The 26,475-nt window shown below is 40.5% G+C and overlaps 1 protein-coding gene across 2 annotated transcripts in view; it reads left to right on the forward strand.

Annotated features, from left to right (window-relative positions):
• Positions 1 to 1,976: 1,976 nt before the first annotated feature.
• NOX3 (NADPH oxidase 3) overlaps positions 1,977 to 26,475 on the forward strand; it is a 28,981-nt gene continuing 4,482 nt past the window's right edge. The window contains exons 1-11 of one of the 2 annotated variants that reach the window (XM_083434162.1): positions 1,977 to 2,080; positions 2,345 to 2,440; positions 3,211 to 3,321; positions 4,159 to 4,243; positions 9,246 to 9,391; positions 10,104 to 10,285; positions 10,879 to 11,008; positions 18,061 to 18,153; positions 18,766 to 19,019; positions 23,803 to 23,965; positions 25,500 to 25,646. In XM_083434162.1, coding sequence (XP_083290288.1) covers positions 2,036 to 2,080; positions 2,345 to 2,440; positions 3,211 to 3,321; positions 4,159 to 4,243; positions 9,246 to 9,391; positions 10,104 to 10,285; positions 10,879 to 11,008; positions 18,061 to 18,153; positions 18,766 to 19,019; positions 23,803 to 23,965; positions 25,500 to 25,646 — 1,452 coding nt within the window. In that variant the 5' untranslated portion in view covers positions 1,977 to 2,035. The remainder of the gene's footprint in view (positions 2,081 to 2,344; positions 2,441 to 3,210; positions 3,322 to 4,158; positions 4,244 to 9,245; positions 9,392 to 10,103; positions 10,286 to 10,878; positions 11,009 to 18,060; positions 18,154 to 18,765; positions 19,020 to 23,802; positions 23,966 to 25,499; positions 25,647 to 26,475) is intronic. The other variant, XM_083434163.1, reaches the window with a different exon arrangement.

Genomic DNA, 26,475 nt, shown 5'->3' on the forward strand with positions numbered 1-26,475 from the left:
TTTGCTTTGAAGTATGACTAATTCAGATGCAGACTTACTTTCTTCCTTTTTTTTTAGGGTGAGGGAGCCGAAATTGGCATTCACCTTAGTCATGCTCTGGTCATTCCTCTTTGCTGCTTTGTCATTTTCTTTCTTCTTCAGCCAGTGTGAGAAAGGTGTAGTGCGCCATGCTGTAATAATAACCTGAATAATTTAGAACCACAGGATCATATAATCGTAGTTCTGGAAGGGCCCCTGAGGGAGGGCCCCTGCAATGAAGGAATCTCAACTGAAGCATCCATGACAGATGGCCATCCAAACTCTGCTTAAAAACCTCCAAGGAAGGAGAGTCCACCACCTTCAGAGGGAGTCTGCTCCACTGTCAAACAGCTCTTACATTCAGAAAGTTCTTCCTGATGTTTCGTCAGGAATCTTCTTTCTTCCTGGCGTTTAGTGCAAGAAACTTTTTTCTTGTAACTTGAATCCATTTGGTTTGGGTTCTACCCTCCAGAGCAGGAGAAAACAAACATGCTCCATCTTCCACATGACAGCCCTTTAGAAATTTGAAGGTGGCTATCATATATCCTCTCAGTTCCTTCTTTTCCAGGCTAAACAAACCCAGCTCCTCCAACTGTTCCTCATAAGGCTTGGTTTCCAGACCCCTTATCATTTTGGTCACCCTCCTCTAACACATATTCCAGCTTGTCAATATCCTCCTTAAACTGTGGATTAAATTTGTTTATTATAAATTTATTTATTTATATGCCGCCATCCATGTGCATGGTGCTTTTCATAAAACAGATCTGATGGGTCCTTGCTTGCAAGAGGCATATCATCTTAAAAGGCACAGAGGAACGGGGTGGAGGAAAGGGTAAACAGGTGAAGAATATACAGTGGTACCTCAGGTTACATATGCTTCAGGTTACAGACACTTCAGGTTACAGACTCCGCTAGTCCAGAAACAGTGCTTCAGGTTAAGAACTTTGCTTCAGGATGAGAACAGAAATTGTGCTCCAGCGGCGCGGCAGCAGTGGGAGGCCCCATTAGCTAAAGTGGCGCTTCAGGTTAAGAACAGTTTCAGGTTAAGTACAGACCTCCCGAACGAATTAAGTTCTTAACCCGAGGTACCACTGTATTCTATTATACTTTGGCTTAGTTACAATAGTGTGTTGCATCTAGGGGGATATTCCAAAGGCTTCCTGGGAAACGTGTGTTCTGATGAGGAAATAAAGGAGAGCAGTTGAACAGAGACATTCTTCGAGGAAGCTCCAGGCATAAGGAAAAGTGAGGGAGAACGGGCAAAAGGTCTTTGGATGGTTGAGCTGGGATCCATCAGGTTGTGAGAGCAGAAAAATAGCAGGGTGGGGCCATGTCATGGAGGGTTTTGAAGGTAAGTAAAATTAGTTTATGTAGAATCTGTCTGGAGCTATGAGAAATTCTAGACTGTGGGTGGAAGCTCTGCACAGCACCCATTGGATATTTTCCATATATTATATACACACATGTATATGCTAAATATTGCATTACTGTTGGGAAAGAGCCACATCTTGGTGGTAGAGCAGAACACCTGTTTGGCATGCAGAATGTCCCAGGTTGACTCTCCTGCATTTCAGGTAGGACTGGGAAAGGTTCCCTATCTAAAACTCTGGAGAACCACTGCCAGTCAGTGTATACAATGTTGAACTAGACGGACCAGCTTCAGTCTATAAGACAGCTTTCTAATCTCCAGTGTTTGTAAGTGGTGGGTGGGGAAAATCTAGGCTGTATTTGAAACCTGTTGTTTGAAACTGGGTGGGTGGGGGCTGGGATTCACCGATTCTAATAAACCTTTCATCTATTCCAAAATAATTTGGACAGAAACTGCCTATTAGATTAGTTTCTCACATCACAAACTATGTCCCCCTTGGAGATCGACATCTGGTAGGAAGTCCTTAATTAGAATATTCCTAGGCTGCTGCTCCAGAGAGCTGATTATGCAGCCAGGGGAAGATACAGAGAATTCAATTTGTATTACAAGGGAGTGAATTGTTGCTAGCACAGAACAGAGACAATCAAGATGGTGTATTGGATTTTGAATGAAAGCTTGTCAGTTCTGTTATTTGTAAGTATCTATTTCATAATCAAGCTGCTGGTTCTGATTCATTTTCTGATATTTCAAAGGAACTCTCCACTTTCCCCAAAATGTTTCATTTTTATCATTCACACAACTGATGCTCAAAAGTTTCATTCTGTTTGGAATTGGGTTCTTTTGACAAATGCAACACAATTGTGAGATTTCTTAATTATACATTGCATTAGAAAAGAAAAAGAGAAAAAGAACATGGTAATTGTAATTGATCTTCAATATATTTTCTATTTACTGTAGTTATTGTGGTTGGGAATGAACTTATACCTGTTTATTGACACATTCAACTGGTATGAAGAGGAGGATGCCTATCTTTATACTCGGGTTATGTTGGGTGTAAGTAAAAGTTTGTTAAATGCCCCCTTAACCAGGCTTTGTCTTGAATGTGCTTCTGCATTGTTATGTACCCCAACGTCTCACTGATCTGCATGCCATTCTGCTTCATGTTTTCCCCCCTGTTTTTTTTGTAACCAAATGCCCCATAATTTTAAAACCAGCCTAACTGGTTGCTTTTTTTTAATCCAACTTGATTCGTTTTAGTTTTGCGATTTAGGAGTATACTGCATCCATATCTCATTCATTTTTGTTAGTCATAAACTGGGTTAGAAAAAGAACTTATCCATTGTTTCTTGAATCATGTATCTAAAGCAATGCACCTCTTACCCAAGCAGAACCACTTACTGCAGGGACATTATAATATTCCTGACTACCTAACATGGTATGATTTGTGACATTATACTACTACAGCCTTCCCTGATCCGGTGCTTTTCAGCTACTTTGTGACTACAACCTCCATCATTCTTGGCCATTGGCCATTATGACTGGGCTGATAGGAATTGTAGTCCAATGATGTCTGGGAGGCACGAGGACCAAAACGTTATAAGTCTTGTTGCAGCATTAAGATTCCAAATCTTGCCTTCATCCATTTCACACACACACCAGGTCGCTTCACCCTGCTGTATGGCAGAATTGCCCTCCCTGGCTGTAAAGCTGTGAAACATAAAATCGAATGGTAATTTGTCAGCTTTTGGGGGGGGGGGGTTAAAACATTTATTGTGCTTTTATTCATTTCATATGTGTAACACCTTTTGTCATTTTGTGTCTAGTCCACGCTTGCCTGGGCAAGAGCTTCTGCCACCTGCCTCAACTTTAACTGCCTGCTAATCCTCTTACCAGTTAGTAGAAACCTGGTTTCATTCTTAAGGGGAACAACTTTTGTAAGTACTTTTTTCCCTATTGCACAAGTATTGCCTTTTAAACGATCATTGAAAAGGTTCACTGATAATGTTCTTGTTATAAATGCACATTTAAAAGAAACTGATAAACTGTAGCATTTGACTGCTAGTGGATATTTATAGGATTGTATTTTTCCATATACTCATCACAGTGTTGCAAATATGGCTATAATATTTCAATGATGATGATGATGATAATTTGTTATTAATATCCCACCCATTTGGCTAGGTTTCCCCAGCCACTCTGGGTGGCTTCCAACAGAATATTAAAATACAATAGTCCGTCAAACATTAAAAGCTTCCCTAAACAGGGAATTAGAAAAAGATGTCTTCTAAAAGTCTGGTAGTTGTTTTTTCTTTTTTCTCTCAGACATTGGTTTGTGAAGCTAGCTTGTTACAATAAACCACAGCCCAAATTAACTTGAGTTTTGCCTCTCAAAATGGCCTCTAAAAATTATCCAGCCTAATTTTGAGCAAGGAAATGAGGGGAACCATGCCATCAAACTTCTCCAAGGTGAAGAGAAACTCTGTAACAGTTTTTCAGGAGTGTAGCTCACTATTATCAGTGACAGCAGCACCACCTCCTTTTTCCCTAAGGGTTTTTTATCATTCTTGTAATGATAAACCATAGTTTATTATTGTAGGAGTGAGCATAGGTGAATCTTGGAATCACCTCTCAACATTGCTTCTGGCTGCAGAATTCCTGCTACGTTCAGTAAATTCTGAACTAGATAAACTATACTTTATAATTATGTTTGCATGCAATTTCAAGTTCATAAAAATGATTTAAGATGCATATCTTTTCCCGTTTTCATCAAGTGTTGTGGAGGAGTCCTGAGGAGACAACTTGACAAAAGTGTCACATTTCACAAGACTATTGCATATGGAGTAGCTGTGAATGCAAGTAAGTTTTTTTTAACTTAATGCTTACAATGTAGGTTTCCTTGTTTTGTCTAGAGTGATATGAATTTGGAGTGCTAATCATGCAGTCTTAATGCAGGGAGGTCCAATGTGGAACTGGCCCATGTGGGGACACTGAGGGCTGGGCTTGTATGTGTGGCCTGGCCCTGCTTTTAGCCACACACTTTCAATCAAATCCCTGAATATTTGGAATCCAGGTGTGAGCAAACAAATATAAAATATTTCGGGGGGTTGGGGGGTGGGATCTCTGAAGAACTCAACTTTCTACCCTTGGTATCCAGAGACACTCTCAGTGTTCTCAAATATGTCTCCTTAGAATCTATTGTTTTCAATGAAACTGCCAGGTAAGAGTGCATTTTCCCTTCTCTCTGATAACAACACTTTCTGCTGTGATGGAGACCAGTTCTGTTATTTCAGGAATGGCTTGCTGAGGGAGTGAATAAATGCAGTTGTTTTTTAGGAAAAGGAAGAAGTTCTGTCTGGTATCACTTATGGTACCCCTATTATTGACTTGCAATTCTTACATATTTTAGTAGCAGGTGAGATTCAGTTTCCTTTATTTCTATCTAGTCATCAGATCATTACAAAACAAAGGTTTAACAGAATGAAAGTAACACAAGGTAACGTTGACTGAAGTTTAGACCCACCGAAACCCTACAGCATAAACAAGCTTAAAATGCCAACTAAGGCTTACTCAGAGTAGACCCACTGAAATCATGACTCAGTTAGGTCCATTCTCTTCAATGGGTCTACTCTTAGTAAAACTTAGGTCTACTCTTAGTAAAACTTAGTTGAATGCCACCCTGATTTTTCCTGGCATAGCACTACCCTGCCCCTTTAAAAAAAGAAAAAGAAAATGGCCCTCTTTTAACAAATATGAAAATGCAATATTAAATTGAAATAAAAATGAGATGAAACAAAATGAATCCATGCAAATCCAAATACAATTATGTAAAACCTAAATGGATAAAAGCATAAAACAAGACTTAAAATTCTGAATCTCCCTGGCAGGAGACAGCATTCTCTCAAGAAATTTCTCCTCTCATTAGTTACTAGAAAACGTGCAGTCTTCACAGGAGCATTTGCTCTTCTCCAAACCATTCCAGTTTTCTACAAAGTTTTCTGCAGCTTTCTTTACTACATCCAAGGAGCAACACAGATCCTTTGTTATGCAGAATGAGTGCCTTTAACCATTTAATTGCTGGGTCAGAGGGCTTACCCTTTTAAACAGGAGGATCTTACGGATAGGAGTGCCAAAGACCAAACACACACCTTTATGCTGCAATCAATTATTTAGTCAATATCAAGGTCTAAACCAGGGGTCAGCAAACTTTTTCAGCAGAGGACTGGTCCACTGTCCCTCAGACCTTGTGGGGGCCTGGACTACATTTTGAAAAAAAAAAATGAACAAATTCCTATATGCCACAAATAACCCAGAGATGCATTTTAAATAAAAGCACACATTCTACTCATGTAAAAATACCAGGCAGGCCCCACAAATAACCCAGAGATGCATTTTAAATAAAATGGTGTATTCTACTTATGTAAAAACACGCTGATTCCCGGACCGTCTGCTGGCCGGATTTAGAAGGCGATTGGGTCTGATCCGGTCCCAGACCTTAGTTTGCCTACCCATGGTCTAAACATTATCCCCATCCATTCATACTTACTCAAGCATACCTCCTCTGATGGCGAATCTGAGCAGAGCTGGTGAAGAGGTCAGAGTTTGGCTGATGAACTCTGACCACTGGACTTGTCTTCTTGATCTCCAAAATCCTAGGTGCACAAGTCCTTGCTTTATACTTTCCAAGTTTTCGTCAAACATGACGAAAGTTATGAGTGAGTAGCATTTGAGGTCATTTGATCTGGGGTCATCAGGGTAGTTTCCCAGACCCTCATATTCCATCATATGCTGTGTTTCAGACAGACAGGTTCCCACTCCCTGATCTTTTGAACTTTCAGGAGTCCTAAGACAACCAGAACACAGCCTTCTGTCTTGGCCTTCTTCCTGATCTTTTAACCTTAGGTCTCACATATTGGAAATAGCCATAGATTTTCAAAAGACCACTTGCTTTTAGCTGTTCGTGGTGTGTATTTTTGGCTTTCCTTCCTGCAGCAGATGTTTCCAGATGCCCTCTATAGTTCCCACCAGCAATTCGGCACTCAGATCCATTCTTTATCATCAGCCATTGAATAAATAAACATTCTTCCATACATTCACTAATCCCCCCTTTTTTAAAGACATATATTACATTCTTTGATATACAGGCAACTCTCTGCTTATACATGTTCAACTCGCATACAACCGTGTATATGTGTGGTGTTGGGAAATGAATAAATAATTCAATTAAAACTGCAAAAAAAAGGTGTGGAATGGGCAAAAATGGCCCCAAAAGAGCACAAAATCTGCAAAAATGGTGTGAAAAACGTGGGGGGAAAGACTAGGAAGTGCTGCTGATTTTTTAAAGGAAATTTTCACAGGGTTCCAGAGGTTTAGAAGGTGTTTACAAGCTTTTTAGATGCTGTTCCCCACTATACATGATTTCACGTATATGTGCGGTACCTGCGATTGTAACCCTCATGTAAGTGTGAAGTCGCCTGTACCCAACCATCAACTTAGAGTTATTCGTTTGGCATACAATGCAGATCCAATGCAAAAGGGATGAGTCTAAATAATAGGATCAGTGGCTCAAGAGTTCTGCCCAACAGCTGTTGATACTCCCTTGCCTTCAAGAAGGACTGTGGAAGGGCTCCAAGATGGCACACTTCCCACCAGGATCAGTCAGCTGAATTTTTGTTCTGCTCAAAACCTCAAAAGAGCATGGAATGCAGAACACATTGCAGCGCTGTGTGGAGTTATATTTCTCTATCAGCCCAGCAACATACCACTTTTCTTTCATCATAAGAATGGATTCCTGAAGAAAGCACAATTTCCCCCTTTTAATTAACAAGTCATTCCAGGAATAGAAATGTATTAATTGATCTTGTTTTACTTTCCTCAAGGTATCATACTAAAGTCCACCAAAGGGAGATTTCCTCCCAATACAAATAGCAGCTTCAGGAGAGAGATTTTCCTCCCAGCTGATGCATGATTGACTGGGTCTGAAAAGTGCTACTTTTGGGCTTCTTCCACAAAGATGGGGAAACTACCCAGCCGTGTTTCTCATTCCTATGGAGGAAAACCCTATACATGTAGATGGGGCTCCCTTTAGACCAGCAGTTCTCAACCTGTGGGTCCCCTGTGAGAGTTGGATTACAACTCTCATCATCCCTGAGCTCTGGCCTTGCTAGCTAGGGGTGATGGGAGTTGTAGTTCAACAACATCTGAGGACCCACAGGTTGAGAAAGGCTGCTTTAAACAGAGCTGGTTATGTGATGCATGGGAAACATTGTTGTTGAGAGGTTGTTGAGTAGATTTTGCACACATTTCTTGTCCACAGATACTGCTCAGGGCCTATGCCTTGGGAGGAATGGAACAGGGATTTTATCTAACTATGTTTGTATGTATGCATTTATTATAAGACATGGAAGCTATTAATGGACTAGGAATAATTTACAGGATGGTGGCAATCACAGTATAGGAGAGGTGTAAATAAAGGGAGGCATTGGCAATCTATGCAGGTTAAGACATGGCTGTTAAATTCTGAGCACGGTAACTGTGAAATTAATAAATCTGAGTGTAAGAGATGCTTCTAAATGTTTTAGATAGTTTTAAACTGTTTAAAAATATGTTTTTGTTTTATTTTAAATTGTGCTATTTTAACATTTCAATGAATAGAATAGAATCCATATAATACAAGTTAGGAAACTGATTGTAATGGGTATGCTTAAGTACTTAATTAAAAGGTGACTAACTTCAGTGCAACTATTATCCCAGACAGGCATGCAGAAAGACAGAGAAGTGGCTTTTACTCTCTTGAATAAGTATGTGCACCAGTGCAATAAGAGCTGTATATGCTTCGCTGAGAACAAACACAGATTAGCCAAATGTATCAAGACATCTCTCTTGTTTGGCTCTTTCTCTACATGCTGAACTGATGGATAATGACCTGTAATTGCAGCTCATTTACTAACCCCCTCTCCATAAAACAATCCAGCAATGAGATAGATGGAAAATTATAGACTAGCGTGCAACAAAGTAATAATAGCACATATGAACTACTTATGTATGATCATAGACTTGGATTTATGGCCTGCTCTTCCATAGCTGCTGACGTGTGATGGGCATGTTTTGAATGTAAGAGATGCTCTATACACTACAATGGGCAAACACACACATTTCTCCACAGTGCAAAAAAGTGAGGGCCTATGCATCTTCCGCAAAAAAAGGCTTCAATGTAAATTGAACAACACGTTGCCTACAAGGGCAGCCTCATTCACAGAAGTGGGAAAGACAATGATGTGTGCTTGTTCCTTTGCAATCCCATAGAAGTGAATGGGACAACAACTCTGGTGTTTTGAACCTATGGGAATGAAACCAGGCCCCCGCATGCATTCACAGATTTTATATGATAAGGAGAGCTGTAGAAAAAGTGGAAAGATCAAAGTGAGAGAGGCTGAACCACCCCATGTTTGAACGTTATGTATCACATTTGAACTGAAACAGTATTATATTGATTTATAGTATAAATATATATTCAGGGGTAATATCAACCTTTCATGGTTTATATTGTGACATTCTCTCTCTCTCTCTCTCTCTCTCTCACACACACACACACACTCTCTCACACACACACGAGAGAGAGAGAGAGAGAATTGAATGCAAAAGGTAAACCAAGCTGTGTTCTCAAGCACATAACTCATTACCTGACCATTGTTGGAAAAATATTTGTCATCACCATCATCAAGGCTGCCCAGCTCTTTTCTGGGAATACATGTTTAGCCATCCATTGTTTACCCAATGACTCATCCATGAAATAAGGATCTGTTTGCTTCCAATATTTCATATTATGGTCCTCACTTTATACAACTCTTTCTTTTCAAAGCCATTCACATCATTGCACATTTGATCAACATAGAGCGATACCATCTTAGCCAGTCAAAACAAGCAGGAGAGTTAAGCAGCAAACTGTCAGGCATTGGCAAGAGCCCTAATGAATCCTACTTGAACCCAATCAGGAACTATGACATGGTAAGTTGGCATTTTGGGGATTGGCTGGTGTTTGTCATTGGACGGTTTCCCCTGCCTTGAAAATGCGTGTGCTCTCTCTCTCTCTCTCTCTCTCTCACACACACACACACACACAGACACACACACACACATCAGAAACAACAGAAGCAAAAAGTCTTCAAATGTTTAGTGTCTTCAAATGTCTGCACAAGCACACTTTATTTTGAAAGAAGAATGTGGTACCATGTGTATAACTCATTATTGCCTAACATCTGCCTTTTGGAAATTTACAGCTAGATTAATCTGCATGGGTTTCATTCTTACCTTTCTGTTTCATTGAATCTTGCTCTATTTCATTCCCTCAGAAGGACTCCAGTGTAGCAAAACAGCTACCTCTTAGATCATATCATTTCCTGTAATCCTTTCACAGAGGCAAACAAATTGCAGCTAATATTATTTATACCACTTTCCAGCACAAACCTAAGTTTCAATAACCAGTGCCAATAGGTTGCATCCAATGCTAGTTCTATCCATTGAAAATAACAGACATTACTAACTTAGGCCCATTAATTTCAGTCGGTCTACTCTGAGTAATACTTAGAAACAACCCAGTATGTCTGATTAAAACCCCCCAAAATCATTCGTGTGTTTATTTTTATGCTGAAGCTAAACATTTATTCATTTGTCCTATAAAACCACTTTGTTATTTTTCTCCTCCCCCCCCCAAAAAAAGAATACAATAACTGAAATACTAACCACCACTGCTGGAATGACAGGTCTCCTGATCACTGTGTCATTAATTCTGATCATGACTTCATCTACAGAGATCATCACAAGGTCCTTCTATGAGGTGTTCTGGTATACTCACCACCTGTTTGTTGTTTTCTTCATTGGTTTAGTTATCCATGGGATGGGGTGAGTATCAGTATACATCAATATGACTCAATGTCATCATCATCAGAAGTCATCATTTGTGTGTTGCCCAAAGTCACATCACCCATATTATAAATTTATGCAAGATGGATAGTGGACCTCTTTGAGGGCAGCATAGAAACAGTCTGAGAGGCCAACACTCCTGCTTCCTGCTGTAACCTATCCACAAATTTCCCCAGCCTGCCGCCATCAGGAATGGCTGACGCAGTGGGGTGGTACCACACTGCCACCCCAGAATGAGGCAGGGCAAGAGTGAAGCTGAGGCTGCCTGGTTCGCTGGGGGGAGCACTGGACTGGCTGCGCTAGCGTACCTGAACAGCCCTGACCTCATTGCTGCCCAGCTTTACCCTGGCACATTGTCCAAGTAAGCAGCAAAGATGCCACTGTTGGCACTGCCCCATTGTGATGGACGCTGCTGACCACCACTGTGTTATCCCATGTGTGCTAAAAGAAAGGCTCATGAGATTTTTAATTCACAGAGGGACTTTTTGATGGTAATGCAAGTGAAAAGGGAATGTCAAAGACCATTTTTTTATTCAGCTCTAGCTTTATAACGCTTTTCTTTTTCTGTTTAGTCAGCTCATCCGTGGCCAGACCCCTCAGAGTTTGTTGCTGCACAATGTCACTTACTGCAAAGATCATTATTTGGAGTGGGAAGCATCAGGTCAATGTCCTTTGCCACAGTTCTCTGGCAATGACCCTGTGGTAAGAATGGCTCTTGCTTCTTGCCTCATTCTAGGCCCTTTCAGATGTGCTGCTGTTCAGATTTTTTTTAAGTGTTATTGTTACTTTGCTGTTTCTTAGAGAGTGATTGCACTTCTTCCAATCCACTCCAAGGAGGGAATTGTTCAGAATCTGGGTTTTCCAAACTTGGGTCTCTAGCTGTTTTTGGACTACAACTCCCATCATCCCTAGCTAGCAGGGCCAGTTGTCAGGGATGATGGGAACTGTAGTTCAAAAGGAGCTGGAGATCTAAGTTTGGGAAAACCTGGTTCAGATTGAGAAATGTTCTGTGCCTTATGTTGGAGTTATGAGCATGTGCCCACATTATTGATACCCCTTTCAGTGTTTGTTGTTGTTGTTGTTTTGCATATAACATGTGATATGATATAATTCTGACCCTGTGGGAGATTAGGAGAATAGACAGCACGAACTACAGTGGTACCTCGGGTTAAGAACTTAATTCGTTCCGGAGGTCCATTCTTAACCTGAAACAGTTCTTAGCCTGAAGCACCACTTTAGCTAATGGGACCTCCTGCTGCCGCCGTGCTGCTGCTGCACGATTTCTGTTCTCATCCTGAAGCAAAGTTCTTAACCCAAGGTACTATTTCTGGGTCTGTAACCTGAAGTGTCTGTAACCCGAGGTACCACTGTACTTGGTTTACTGAGTCAGTCTGAGCTGTCCATCATTTTAGAGACTGCATTGACAGGCCTCCTGTCAGAAAAAGTGGGGAAATGCCATGAAACAAAAATTGCTAAAACTACCACCACCTTGCCATATATAAAAGCAAGAAAGTGCACAAAGCACCTTCCACACAATGAAAATATTGTGGAACTATTTAATGTATTTCAAAATAAGTCAGCTATAGGGCTACACAAAACACATCTGGAAGAACCCCAAGAGTGTTGCTCTGTTTACAAGGTTGTGGAAAAACAAGAGTGCCTCTTGTATAAAATGAATTGCAGTGGCACCTGTTTAAAAATCCCAATTAATTTGCTTGACCGTCTTTGCCAATAATGCCTTCCAAGCTGTTAGATGATTTCATTATGTGTCATATTGTGCCTATAATTCTCTGATTAGAATAAGGTTGCCAGTCTGACCACCCAGTGCAAAGAACAATATTTTATGTCAAGGCGTTTAAAAAAAAAAATACAAAATGAGAAAACAAAAGTAAGCTGTCTAAGAGTTTGAAATCTTGTTCAAAAACAAACCCTCCAAAGACTGCAAATCCACAGGGGGTAATTAAGTAACCATCATGTGCATGCTTGTCACATGCTTGAGTGACAAAAATCTAACATATATTAAGATATTTTTAGGCTACTATTCACAAAAGATTAGGATTGGGCAGAAAGAAAGCAGGAATAAAATTACTATGTTAAAATACAATGGGGGAAAAATACATCAATAACTTAGAAGGATTGTAATGACTGACCTAGATTGGTTTCCACATAAAACTATTATTTGCTACTACCCTGCACGCATATTAATGTATCTCAAAAAACTTAGTGTCTCCATAGAAATAAATACTGTGAATAAAGACAGCCATTGTCTTGCAATACCGTGCACTGAAACTAATGAGCATAACATCAGTGAGGCATGTCTTCTTCCCTGCACACCCAAAGGAATGTACTCAAGATTGGGGGAGCACTTTGACAGTGGTAGGGCACCTGCTCTACATGGTTAAAGTCCCAGGGGTAACCTCCAGCATCTCCAGGTATGACTGGGAGAGACCCCTGCTTGGAATTCTGGAGAGCTGCTTAGTCATTGTAGACAGTACTGGGCTAGAGGGACCAATGCTCTGACTCAGCATAAAGCAGCTTTCTGTGTTGTAGATAGATTAATAGATCGACAGATCTCCCTAGTTTCATAGCTGATGCTTCATTGTGCTTTCAGTGGTGGCTGAGGCCCATTGGGACCAATAGGTTGGAACTCAAGGTGACCAAGGGTAGGTGGAGCCAGAGCAAATGACTTGCAATGCCGACTAATTCTACTTTTGTGAGCATCCTCCTCTGAGTTCTGCAACATTGAGTCTAAGGAGGAGGAAGCTGACAGCCAGTGCTCTGGACTGATAGTAAGTAAGAAGATAGGCAGGTTGAGGGCAGACTGAGGCTGGAGGACCAGTCTCTGTTGCATAGTTTTGAATGCTGATGGATCTTGAATCTCAAAGTCATACCAGATTAAGATGATTTGGTCTATGAAACAGATGGCAAACACATTGAAGTTGGGAAAACACAATGTTGGCACATACCACTTAGTTTTACAGATCATTCACTGCTTCGTGGAAGATTTCCTCTGAGTGGAACTCAATAGATATTAGGATGTCCAAGAAGGAAGCTTTCCTTACCACATTCCCAATGTAGACATTCACAAAGAAGACTTTGTGAACGTTAAATAAGCAAAGAATGTTACAGCTATGTATCTCACTCCTTAAGGGGTTTCAAGATTTGTTTCTTGTGCCTGTGCCATGGCAGCGCTGGGTAAGGATGTCTGGTTGACTGTCACCAGGTCATTGTTTTTTAAAAAACAAAACCCAACTCTTCTGATTTACAACGCCACCACTAAGCCATCCACAAGCAAAGTCTGGGAGAATATCTGCTGGAGGATTTTGAGATTCAACTTTATTAATCTCTCTGAGCACATGAGAGTAACTGGTCAACACTGATCAAATCACACAAAGGTGTAAATCAAAGCCTATATGAACAGTATTGCTTAAACAGTATCACTTAAAGCCGTCCAGGGTGGCTGGGGAAATAATAATAATTAATAATAATAATAATAATAATAATAATAATAATAATAATAATAGAGTAGTATTGAAATGAAAATGCCTGTTTCCAGGACAGTAAAAAGGCCAACAATATTAGGTCTAAAGTGGGTCTCAAAAGTGTCACAAATGGAGAATTCAGCAAGCTTGCCAAGGAATGAAGTCAATCATCTCTTTAAAGATTTCATATGTTATTTAAACTGTTATTAGTTGTTTAGGACATATATAAAAGAAACACACTTCACAGATTTGACCAGGTTCACCTCCAAGTGATGGTGATCTACCTTTAGAGTACTAAAGCCTGTATCCTCAGCTTCCATCATCAGCCTGTCCAATATCATTTAATGTCAGGACTAATGAATTTGTCACCTTGGCACAAGACAAGTGTCCTGAATACAAGGAAAGAAGCTTTGGTCACTCAACAAGTCATCAAAGACGATTCATTTCCAACGAAAAGAACACTTTAAAGATAGCACTTTCTACAGCTGCTTGCGAAAGGATCAAAGGAGCATATTTGAAAGCCTTGGCTGAATTCTCAGGGAGGATATCAAATAGTTTAAAAATTCCTCAGCAGGGTTTTTCTGTCTGTGCAATACAAACAGAAAGAAGAAAGACGCTTGATTTTCGCTTTTCTGTAGCTAGTAATTAGGCCAATGATTTACTTTTCATCGGTGACTTGCACCACTGCAGTTTCTTAAGCCAGAGCAATATTTTACCTCCAGTACTTCTGCTGAGATGAGTTATAGCCTGAGCAGCAACCCTATTATGCTGAAGAATGTCGATGCAACGGAGTGACTTTGATCTTGTGGTGCCACCTTAGACTGCCTGGTGCAAGCATTAAGCTTGTGGTACTCAGATAATCTTACCTCATATATGCCCATTTGACCACTCTGAACTGCAGAACTGGCACTCCTACAGGTATCACATAATATTTGTTCTGCACCTGTAAGAAATCAATAATTTAGTATGGCTTCACCCACAATTTGGAACTCCCTGTCTCTTGATATCAAGCAGGTAACTTTGCTGTACACTTTTTGATGCCTGCTAAAAAGCACTTTAGGCAAACCTATCCAGACATGTAGAAGTTGACATGTGTTTTAATCTGTTTAACTGTTGATTTTAATTATATTTTGGATTGCTTAAAATACTTTATCTTTTTTAACTTTATCTTTTATTTAAAGATAGTATTTTTATTTAAAATACTTTATCTTTTTTAACTTTATCTTTTATTGAGAATGTGATTATTTTGGGGGGGGGTTCTAAACCACCTAGCTGTTCTATTTGCAATCAAGTGGTATATGAATTTCATTATATAAAATAAAAATAAAGCTAATGTTCCAGAAGGTAGCCGAGTTAGGCTGTCACAGGAAAATTAGTGAAGAGACTTGTGGCATCTTAAAGACCCACAAGTTTCATATGTTATGGATTAGAGTCCTTTTAAGCTTAACCCATTATAAGTTTGTTAGTCTCGAAGACTGCAACTAAAAAGGCAATTCATTCAAGACAAGAGGGCAAGGCTACAGTTGCCATTTACATTGCCCCCTAAGTGAAAGCATCGCCATGCAATGAGGCTAGAGAGAGTTGTGGGCCATAAATGACCTCCTTTTTTGCATCTTTAACTTCCCGTCCTCAAGTATGACTGCTAAGTTGCAAAGTCAGTAGCAGTTCTGGCTCCTTCCTGGGAACATCCAATACCCCAGATCAGATTTAGGAGCACAGCTGATAAAAATGTCCATGCCAGGAGGACAGAGCAGCTCCCACCACACAGTTCTTCCCCCAGTCAAGTCACTTCGGACAGCTTTGTGCTGGTTGAAAAAAGCGTATCATTCCATAAACTGGGAGACTTGTTTTTGCAGGTTCTGCTATTGATTTGTAAGTGACCTCCCACCCCCCAAACCATGACCCTTGATGTTTGAGGGACCCATTGGAACGGGGTGGAATAAGGCAAATGAGTCAGGGGAAAATAACTGAAAATCAGGTGCCTCTTTCTGCTAGTGAAAACATCCCCTGTGGATACAACCAAGTGTATTTTTTTGCCTCAATGTCATCAGTGTTAAATTTCAACAGAAATCATTGCAACCAGTTCTGTGATGGTACCATACTCTGGAAAACTGGGGAAGGAGGGTAATGAAAAATGTGGAAAACCTGCAGTGTCAAAGGGTTCAAGAATTTTATAGACAACTATTCTGCATCACTTTGGCTGGTTCTGATAACAATACGTATTGCACAATTGTGGGCTTTAGAATGATTATTTTAATTATTATGAATTGGAACTAGCGTCTTTCCGTTCATTTGCACCCAGTGCATTGATGATGTGGGAATATAAATCAGCTCCTTTAATAATGAAAGTTTTAAGAAAATCTGAAATGTGATGGTAATGTGTGAATTTGCTGAATTAAAAGAACAAAGATTAAACAATAATATTTGCAAACAGCTACATGATCAAGTTTTGTTCGGCATTGGATACAGACTAGGGCAACTGCCCCGTGTTTCTCCCTATTGCATACTGTTATTCTTGGTTTTATTAATATATAAAGTATTAATTAAAGAGAAACTTAAATCTAAGTACTTTGGTATAATTGAGTTGCAAAGTCAATAAATGAAAGCACATCCATTTTGCATATCCTCTGCTGACTAAAATAAGCCATTGTAAGCTGTTTTTCCGATACTAAAACTAAAACGGGAGAATGAATGCTTGCATGTCTAAAAAAATCCTGCATCTTCCATTATATCTAATTATCTAAAGCTGTTGTAGCTCAAGCTGAACAGAATGACCAGTTAATATATATGGTCAGCTAAGTACATTTGATCAATAGGATGATCAGTATATATGACCATGAAGTGCAATTATCAGCTATAATATCTTGAGGTCTAAGCAACTTGATGTCATAGATCTGCTAAGTGTAATTATTGACAATAAAACAGCCCAATCAATTTAATAAAAATAGGTCATTTCAGCATAACTGAACTTTTTGGGTCAATTTCTGGCCAATGCATCATACTAGAAAACTTTGCTAATTGTACAGCAGAATCAGGGAGTGGAAATTGGTTCTCTCTTCTTAAAGGTTCAAGAATCCAATCTAGAGAGCCTGTGTCAGAAAAAGAGAAGCAACAATTTCACGGAGCATGCATTTATGCACTCTGAGCCAAACAGGATCCATGTCCTGAATAGCTGAGCATGGCTTGCATCAGCAACCATCATGCTTAGGCAGGTGCAAGAAGCCCCATGCCCTGGCAGAGCCCACCACTGACATCATGGACCCTCTACAGCCCACCCCCTCCTTGATTTCCAAAAGCTTGGAAAGGCCTCCCATTGTTTTTTCTAGTTCAGGACTCTGAACAATGAACAGGTAGGGAATTCCATTTCTCACCGTTTCCCTACAGTAGTCCAGGCATTACTTACTTTAATATTGCATTATTGTAAGATAAAGGTAAAGGTAAAGGACCCCTGGATGGTTAAGTTCAGTCAAAGGCGACTATGGGGTTGTGGCGCTCATCTCACTTTTAGGCCGAGGGAGCTGGTGTTTGTCCACAGACAGCTTTCTGGGTCATGTGGCCAGCAGGACTAAACCACTTCTGGTGCAACGGAACACTGTGACGGAAACCAGAGCGCACGGAAACACCGTTTACCTTCCCGCCACAGCAGTACCTATTTATCTATTTTCACTGGCATGCTTTCGAACTGCTAGGTTGGCAGGAGCTGGGACAGAGCAACAGGAGCTCACCCCATGGTGGGGATTCGAACTGTTGACCTTCTGGTTGGCAAGCCCAAGAGTCTCAGTGGCTTAGACCACAGCTCCGCCCGCGGCCTTATTGCATGATTGTAACACATTCTAAGTAGGGCTTTCTTTGCACTTCCCTTGGAAACCTAGTTAGTTCAGGAAGATGCAGCACAATTACTGACAGGAGTGACACCCTGTCAGCATATTACACACCCTGTTCAGCGAACTCCACTGGCTTCTGTTTCATTAGTGGGTTAAATTCAAGGAGTTACTATTAGTCTTTAAAGCCCTTAACAGCTCCATGGGCCGTAAGTTTCCAATCCTTGTGGAAAAGATGGAAACCTGCATTCTCTTCTCAGTCAGTGGGGCGGTGGAGTGTTTGGCAAGCACTCCTCTTTGCTTGGGAATTTTGGGTATATTGCCCGCCTTAGCATCCTCTTTGAAGGCAAGGTGGAGATGGACTGAAATAACATAGTGCCTGCAGTGGTTTCCATCAGAAATTTAAAGCTTATATATGCATTAAAACTTCTCTTTATATGGTCCCCAACAGGCTTGGAAGTGGGTCTTATGCCCTGTGATATTGTACATCTGTGAAAGAATTATTAGGTTCTGGAGGTTTCAGCAAGAGGTTGTCGTTACAAAGGTGTGTATGTCGTATCAGCTTTATTATCTGTATTAAAATAAAAATGTATGGTTATATTGCTTCATCAGTAGAAAGTTCTGTATTCAATATTTTGTTGGTGTATTGCACATTCTGCTTGTGGGTTCATTTTCATTACCATATACATGAGCATTTCAATATTGCCTTACTTTCATAATACTGTTAAGAAAAAAGTTTTCCTGCAATGGCAAGTCTGAAATTGAACTGCAAGGTATACAACATCATCACCATGTGAAAAATATGGAGGCACTGTGGCCAGCAAAAAGTCATGCAACCAAGTGCAAATGGTAGCTAATATTTGCCCATTTAAAATCAGCTGAGTCACATCTATTATTACATTCCTTGTTGATGCACAGGACTATTTTGGGGTTGCCATTCAGTGGTAGAGCCTCTGCTTTGCATGCAGGTGCAATCCCCAGCATCTCTAGGTTGGGCTGTGTGAGTTCCATGAGTTCCTTGCCTGAAACCCTGGAAAGAGCCACTCCTGGTCAGTGTACACAATACTGAACTAGATGGACCAATGGACTTGGTAGAAGAAAGCTCCTTGGGTTCCTAGATATATTGTGTGCTGATTGTCATTTGACTGTGGCTTAGGTGGTGTCTCATTCCTCTGGAGTTCTGGAGCTTCATATGAAAAAACGTGGCTTTAAGATGGAGGCTGGTCAGTATATCTTTCTCCAGTGCCCTGCTATCTCACAGATGGAATGGCACCCGTTCACTCTCACTTCAGCCCCAGAAGACGACTTTTTCAGTGTACACATAAGGTCAGTCGGGGATTGGACAGAAGCTCTTTTCAGCGCCTTTGGAGCAGAGGAGAAAACCTTTAAGGAGCCCTGGAAGCTGCCAAGGTTTGATAACTAACTGCAGTGTTGCATGCTTGTCATTTTGTTTTGATTAACTAACAATTTGTGAAGGGTTTTTTCCCCCCCATATCGAAACAGAGTATAAATTATAATTATAGATGTAGTAAAACACAGCATTCTCGAAGTCTCACTGGCAGGAGGAAAAAACCCCCATATATTAATGTTTTCCTTCAGGAGGACTGTTTAAATCATGCTACTTGGAAAAGATATTGAATATTATTTGATATGCCCATGATCCAGCCAAAACTAAGCACTTTGACATTCCATGGTTTTCAGTAGGAAAGCTAAGCAACTGTTTAAGTCTGCAACTGTAAGGTTCATAAAGTGCTTCATTTATAGGGGAAGGGACAGGTTTCGGGGGGGGGGGGGGAGCAGGGGGCTTAATGAAATCCACAGATCCTACCTCCCAATTTTAGCAAAATCATGTCCCTCCATAGTTTTCTAAAAACAGTAACACAAAGGCAATGCCTCCCCCTGTAATTCAAGTACTGGGAGTAAGTCCATTGAACTCCATAGCATTTACTTCTGAGTAAATATGTATGCTTGCCACTATGCTGCATGGGAAGGTAGAGGATAGATATTTTAACTAAAAATCAGAAATGTTTGTTTTTGCTGCAATGCCTATAAATAACCAAAGGATAAAAGAGATAAAAATAAATTACCCCCGGATTGGAAGTAAAACTTTTTGAATCTACTCTGGCTCTATAGCCAGTTCTTATTTGCTTGTTAGCATACTTGCTATTTTTTTTCCAGCTTTGCCATAAACTTTCTTCATCCTTCATTATAAAATAGTACCAGCATCTTAACAGGGTATCTGGGACAAGGCAATCTTTGCAGCGGGTGCTGGATGCTGGCATTTTTGTTCTCAGGAAGTTGTTCACAATTCTATCTTCTTCCCGTCTGCTTGCAGCTTCCTAAAAGTTGGCTCATGTCATGCGACCTGACGCGATATCACGATTCATAAAACGCCCACCAGTCAGGGATACCTTCTGAAATGAGGGGCAGTCTAGAGAAAGTTAAAGGGGCCTAAGGACCCCTGATAGGAAATGACCAGGTTCCAGTGTAGGAAAGGGACTGGAACTCAGAGAACAAGGTTTGCAAGGAGGCCTTGGACATCTCTTGTTAAAGGTATCAGGTAAAAGGTGGAGGCAAAGATAGCCTCTGCCTGAGATCCTAAAGAGCTTCTGCCAGTCAGATTGGATTGGGGTGGGGATCCTTCTTCAGGCCTCCTTCCCTCATGGACAGCCTCCTGAGTAGGGTGGAAGGACCAGCCAGTTTTGGTTCTCTTGATTTTCCAATCTTTTTTTAAGAACAAAAAACAAAAAACCACAGACATCTTTACTGAAAGTTAGAAATGGTTTCTCTTTTTTGTTTTCTCTCTTTTATTTATGTCTCACCCTGTTTAGTGGACATATAATTATGTATTTCTCCATGTTCCAATCTTAAATTCAGCTCTCTGCATTTCCGCAGGAACCTGTAGAAAATCCCTTAGCATTTTAGCATGAATATCTCCTAATAAACACATTTTTCCATGCAGTTTTGACTCATGGACCCATTCTTGCAAACAATCCCCACCTAATATAATGCATTTTTGTATGTTATTTTCATAGATATCTTCATTTTTATGCCGACTTTTCCCTAATATATGCATTGATGGGTTGGAGAACTGCAAAATTTGGATAAGTGAGAATTCCAAAGGCTGTTTGCATTTTGTTTTGGAAAGTGTGAGGCTGATAGATTTGGCTTTAAATGCATAATGAATCAAATTCCCCCGCCATCCCTGTTCCTGGGGGCCACATGCATGTAGTGGGTGGGTTCGGAGCAAATGTAGATGGAGCAACAGGTATGACTCTTACCCTTGTACAGTAAACATCAGATATTTTGACATAGTGTCTGTTATGTACTGAGTTGAATAGGATCCAAACTGCAGCAGTCTGATTGGTCCTAGAACAATAGGATCCAAAATGCAGCAGTCTGATTGGTCCTAGAACAATAGGATTCAGAATGCAGCAGTCTGATTGGTCCTAGAACAATGCAGCAGTATGATTGGTTGGCAGGAACCACCCAATCATGCTCCAGATATAAGTGAATCCACAACCTGATTGGCTTACAGTAGAATTCAGAATTAGCCAATCATGTGCAGCCCATTGTGTAAATAATGTATATAAAGCAGATACTTTGAGGGGACATTCACTCATTCCTCCTCACCACTATGAGCTGAATAAGGAGCATGAAATCACTTTGCAACTCTGAGTATATTTCAGTGTCGCATTCCCCCCCCCACACCCAAATCTTTCTGTCATCCTTTCAGGCTAGCGAGAGGCCTAATTATAGTTCAGGGAAGCATTTCAACCAGGCAAAAAGCTCTTGTAAAAGGTAAAGGGACCCCTGACCATTAGGTCCAGTCGTGACCGACTCTGGGGTTGCGGCGCTCATCTCGCTTTACTGGCCAAGGGAGCCGGTGTACAGCTTCCGGGCCATGTGGCCAGCAAGACTAAGCCGCTTCTGGCGAACCAGAGCAGCGCACGGAAACACCGTTTACCTTCCCGCTGGAGCAGTACCTATTTATCTACTTGCATTTTGACGTGCTTACAAACTGCTAGGTTGGCAGGAGCAGGGATCGAGCAACAGGAGCTCACCCCGTCCCGGGGATTCGAATCGCCGACCTTCTGATCGGCAAGTCCTAGGCTCTGTGGTTTAACCCACAGCGCCACCTGCGTCCCTTTAAAAAGCTCTTGAGGAGGGCACAAAACAGGGCCATTGGGGCTGTAGCCTGAGACTAAAGCTGGTTTCCTCAATCTTGGCCCTCCCCTCCAGATGTTTTGAGACTACAATCCCCATCATCCCTGACCACTGGTCCTGCTAGCTAGGGATCATGGGTGTTGTAGGCCAAAAACATCTGGAGGGCCGAGGTTGAGGAAGCCTGGACTAGAGTGTGTGTGGATTGGGAAGGAATTAAGTTTAGGAAGAGGGCCTGGAAAATGGCAATGCCTGCTGTTCTCCAGCCTTGGATTAGACAATGCTGGGCTAGCTGAGCAAATAGTCTAAGATAGTATAAAGCAGCTTCCTGTGTATGATGAACTATCCTTAACTTCTTCTTTTTAACCAGATTGCCCCTGAGAGGATTAAAATATAAACCCTATATATTAAATCCAAATCCTGAATTTTAAGTCTTCTGAGTTTATGTCACTAAACCACTTTTTATCCAATGAATCAGGGATTAGGTCTTCAAAATATCCTCAAAGTAGAAAAGATGTTAGATGATTTTAAGCATGGCATTTAAGAAAGAACAATGGACAGTCGGGCACCAGTCATGTGCATTCAAGAGCAAGTGGCTTCGTAGGAAAAAGACTTCTCTAGCCAGGAGGACTGAGAAGCAGTGTAAGAGAAGAAGGAATCTCCCTTCCTGAATTGGTGGCAAGCTCGTTTTGCTCTGAATGCTCCTTTTAATGCAGACATTTTCATATATTTATGAATTACATGCTAATATATCTAATTCTGTCCCCACCCTCACATTTTTCATTCCTTCACCGCATAGCAAGAAGTTTTCAAACTGATTAAAAACATTGCAAAATTAAATCAGTTCCTCTGTGCCTTGATTTGCACACTATGGAAAATAAGACTTTTAAAGCAGGGTGCTTTTTTTCTTAAATCATAATTAAATATGCAAATACTCTCACTAAATTTGGCCATGCAATTAAGTCACTAATCAGATTGCCGGAATCCTTAAAATTGCAATTGCATGCTTAAATAAAATGGCCAGAGCCCTTATGCACATAGCCCTCCTGCTCTCTTCTGCTAAATAGTTTATTTGATAGCAAAGCAGCACTCATGGAAAACTGTGCCCTTCTTCTTGTAACAAATATAACCAAGTCATCATTTTGGAACGATTCTATTTTGTCCTTTAACATATTTTATTTATGTATTTATTAAAAATTATATCCCGCCGTTCTTCCATTTACCCATGACAGTTAGTAATCCGTATATTAAAATAACAGGTACAGTGGTACCTTGGTTCTCAAACTTAATCCATTCTAGAAGTCTGTTCCAAAACCAAAGTGTTCCAAAACCAAGGCACGTTTTCCCATAGAAAGTAATGCAAAATGGACTAATTTGTTCCAGACTTTTAAAAACAACCCCTAAAACAGCAATTTAACATGAATTTTGCTATCTAACGAGACCATTGATCCACAAAATGAAAGCAATAATCAATGTACTGTACTATAAAATAAATAAGACAGTATTGTAAATGATAACACTTAAAATTATCTTTTTTTTCTTACCTGCACTGATGATAGTCATTGTTTAGATAGGGTGTTTTTTTTTTATTCATTTCCACAGTCACACAATCAATCGATTAGTAGCTGAACTGGGTTCCACACAGTCACAAAAACAAATTAACCAAAAAACCTCAAAAACACAAAATAAATAGCAAAAACAAAAGCACCCAACTTAATCCGTTCCAGAAGTCTGTTAGACTTCCAAAATATTCAAAAACCAAGGCACAGCTTCTGATTGGTGCAGGTGACCAGGAAACAATAGCCGATAGTCACATCAGATATTCAGCTTCCAAAAAACGTTCGGAAACTGGAACACTTACTTCTGGTTTTTCGGCATTTGAGAACCAAGACTTTTGAGTACCAAGGCATTTGAGAACCAATGTACCACTGTATTAGAAAAAATAAAATCCACATAAACTTAAATCAACAAAAAGAAAACTCTGAACAGTGGCAGACTTCTGATTTTAGCTGAGTGTTTCTTGTTACAGACTAGCTGTGGATGGGCCCTTTGGAGCAGCAGCAACAGATGCGTTTCAGTATCAAATTAGTGTCTGCATTGCAGCAGGAATAGGAGTCACTCCTTTTGCTTCCATTCTGAAATCGATTTGGTATAAGTGCTGTAATCTAAGCACAGGACTGAGACTGGAAAAGGTAATCAGTATTGTGGTTACATATTTCATTTGCAAATATGCTTTGCATCACTTGCTCATTTGGGGGATCATTTCAGTAAATAACCATCATGGTTGTACTAGCCACTTGCCTTCCAGCTAATGTCCCAGTTCTATTAACATGTGGCATTCTGTGTAAGGGAGGCAAAGCTGCCTGGCTTTTTCCTAGGCAAATCCTATCTGTAGTTGCTTATTCTTACCTTTGTTCAACACTTAGCTAAATGGCCCGTGATATTAAGATTCTTTGGGAGAAGCCATGACTGTGGTGTGATGCTGCTTTAAATGTATAGCGCAGATGGGGCCTTGAACTCTGCATAAATACGTTAATATGATTCTAGATATTCAAAGTTTTAAGTCTGGGCTATATTTCACCCATTAGAATATGTATTGATTATGACTTGAACTTCATAGCCTAGTAAAAAAAAAAGTAAACAGACTTCATTTTGTGCTGACCCTGTTGCATTATCTTCCTTCTCTGATGTACACTATATTGGTCAGTTTGGTGATATAACCCATATCCTATTTTCATGCTAACCATTCCCCCACTGGGGTGGGAATTAGCTTTATTTGATTCCTGAAATATAGTTGTATGGCCTGCATTTAGTGATATCTAGTGGCTGGATTGTTGTTGTTTAACTGTGTCAGTTGGCATTCATGATGCCAAAGTGCTGGTGCCCTGCTAGTGATAGGGGTTGAGGTGAATTATTAATTCATTTCCATTCCTCCCCACTTTTTTCCAGTTCTGCATGTGTTCCACAAACAAGGTAATGCATTGAGGGGAGGTGTCTGGCCCTTGTAAAAATGCTGTGAGGTGTGTCACTGAAACCCCCATTTTACCGACAGAAAACTGATAGTAATTGTACATGAACTCATTATGAAAATTAAGTCTAAAAAGAGGTACAATGTAGCGGCTAAGCGTGTGAGATGTAGTCCAGGAAGCTCCTAGTTTAAATGTTACTTCAGATGTGACTCATTAGGTGGACTTAGTTAAGCCACTCTTCTCAGCCATCTGCAATGTGGATAAAAATAAAAATCTACCTCAGTGGGTTGTTGTAAGAATTACTAAGGTAAAGGATGCGAAGTGCTTTGAATACTTAAGAAGAGCTATAGAAATGTTGGTTACTATTCTTATATTGATTGCCAAAACTTGCCAAGTAGCCAGAGCATCCTGGCTTGTCAGATATTTGAACCAAATCTCCCTGGTCCAAGTCCCTTGTGCTGTCATATTACTGGAAGCAGTTTAGATGGAGCATTAAGAATGTCTACATCTCAATGCCTTAGAGGCAGTGGCTGTGATTTTCAAAAATCCGTTTAAACTGTATATGAATGACTGCTGGAGTATGTTTAAAAACACTACGTCGTCAATGCTGGATAGAAAATCAAGTATAAATTTACACCTGAGCACAGTAGCCAGCTATAAGATTAGCTACTTATCTCCAAATAAATAATTTAAGAGCCATATAGGACGCCCGATGAAAGCTTGCACTTTGTTGAATTGTTTTACTTTCCCTTGACAGGTTTATTTCTATTGGATTTGCCGAGATCCATCTGCCTTTGAGTGGTTTGCTGATCTCCTGTGCTTGCTGGAAGCGCAAATGGCTGAGAAAGGGAAAGCCCATTTTCTAAGCTATCACATATTTCTTACTGGCTGGGATGAAAGTCAGGTATAAATGAAATCTTATGGGACTGAGTTACTGAATCTTACTTTTCCAGGACTGCAGCCTAAGGAACAGTAATCAAATGAATGCCTAATCACATAAAGCGTAGCTTCCTTAAAGTGAATAGTTGTAACATTTGTCTTTTGAAAGTATTCATTCCAACTATATTTACCACGGTAGTCCCAGGTACACCACTTGATGCCAGGTTCTCTGCAGATGCAGGGGCACCCAAGCCCTGGCAGATTGGCAGCCAGATCTGCAACTGCTCCCCAAGTCCTCTTCTCTTTAGTTCTTCTCTTGCTCTTTCCTCTCCCTCCTTGCAGCTTTCCTTTTCCCCTTGACTCTGCCTGCTCCCAACCCCTTATGGCAGTCCACTAAATTTCTGTTTATGGCACTTCACAATTTCTCCCACAACTTGTACATTCGTCTCTACTAACTATTTTGGTTAACTGAAACAGGAAGGCACTGGGGACGGATTTGGGGTTATCTTCTACCTATACATAATTTGGGGTTATCTTTCAGGAGTTTGATGACCAGGGCAAGTACTGTGCAGTCTGCTACACAAATTGATGCCACTGTGATAATAAAGAAAGGAATGCAAGGTTGGAAGCAAGGGATAAGGGGTATGAATATGCAGCTGGGAGATGGGGAAAGAGAAGAGGGAAGGGAGGCATAGCTACAGAATTCCATGATCTCTTGCTGACCTTGAGCAGATGCTGCATGATGTATGTAGCTTAGCTACCCATGTGAATCTGCTTGCTAATGTGGAAAGTCTGCATGCCAGCACCACATGCCACTCATGAGATTGGGCAGGTCCACAATGGATGCCAATTAC

Source organism: Podarcis tiliguerta (assembly GCF_965153285.1).
Source record: "Podarcis tiliguerta genome assembly, chromosome: 3".
In the NCBI taxonomy this organism is placed as follows: Eukaryota; Metazoa; Chordata; class Lepidosauria; order Squamata; family Lacertidae; genus Podarcis; species Podarcis tiliguerta.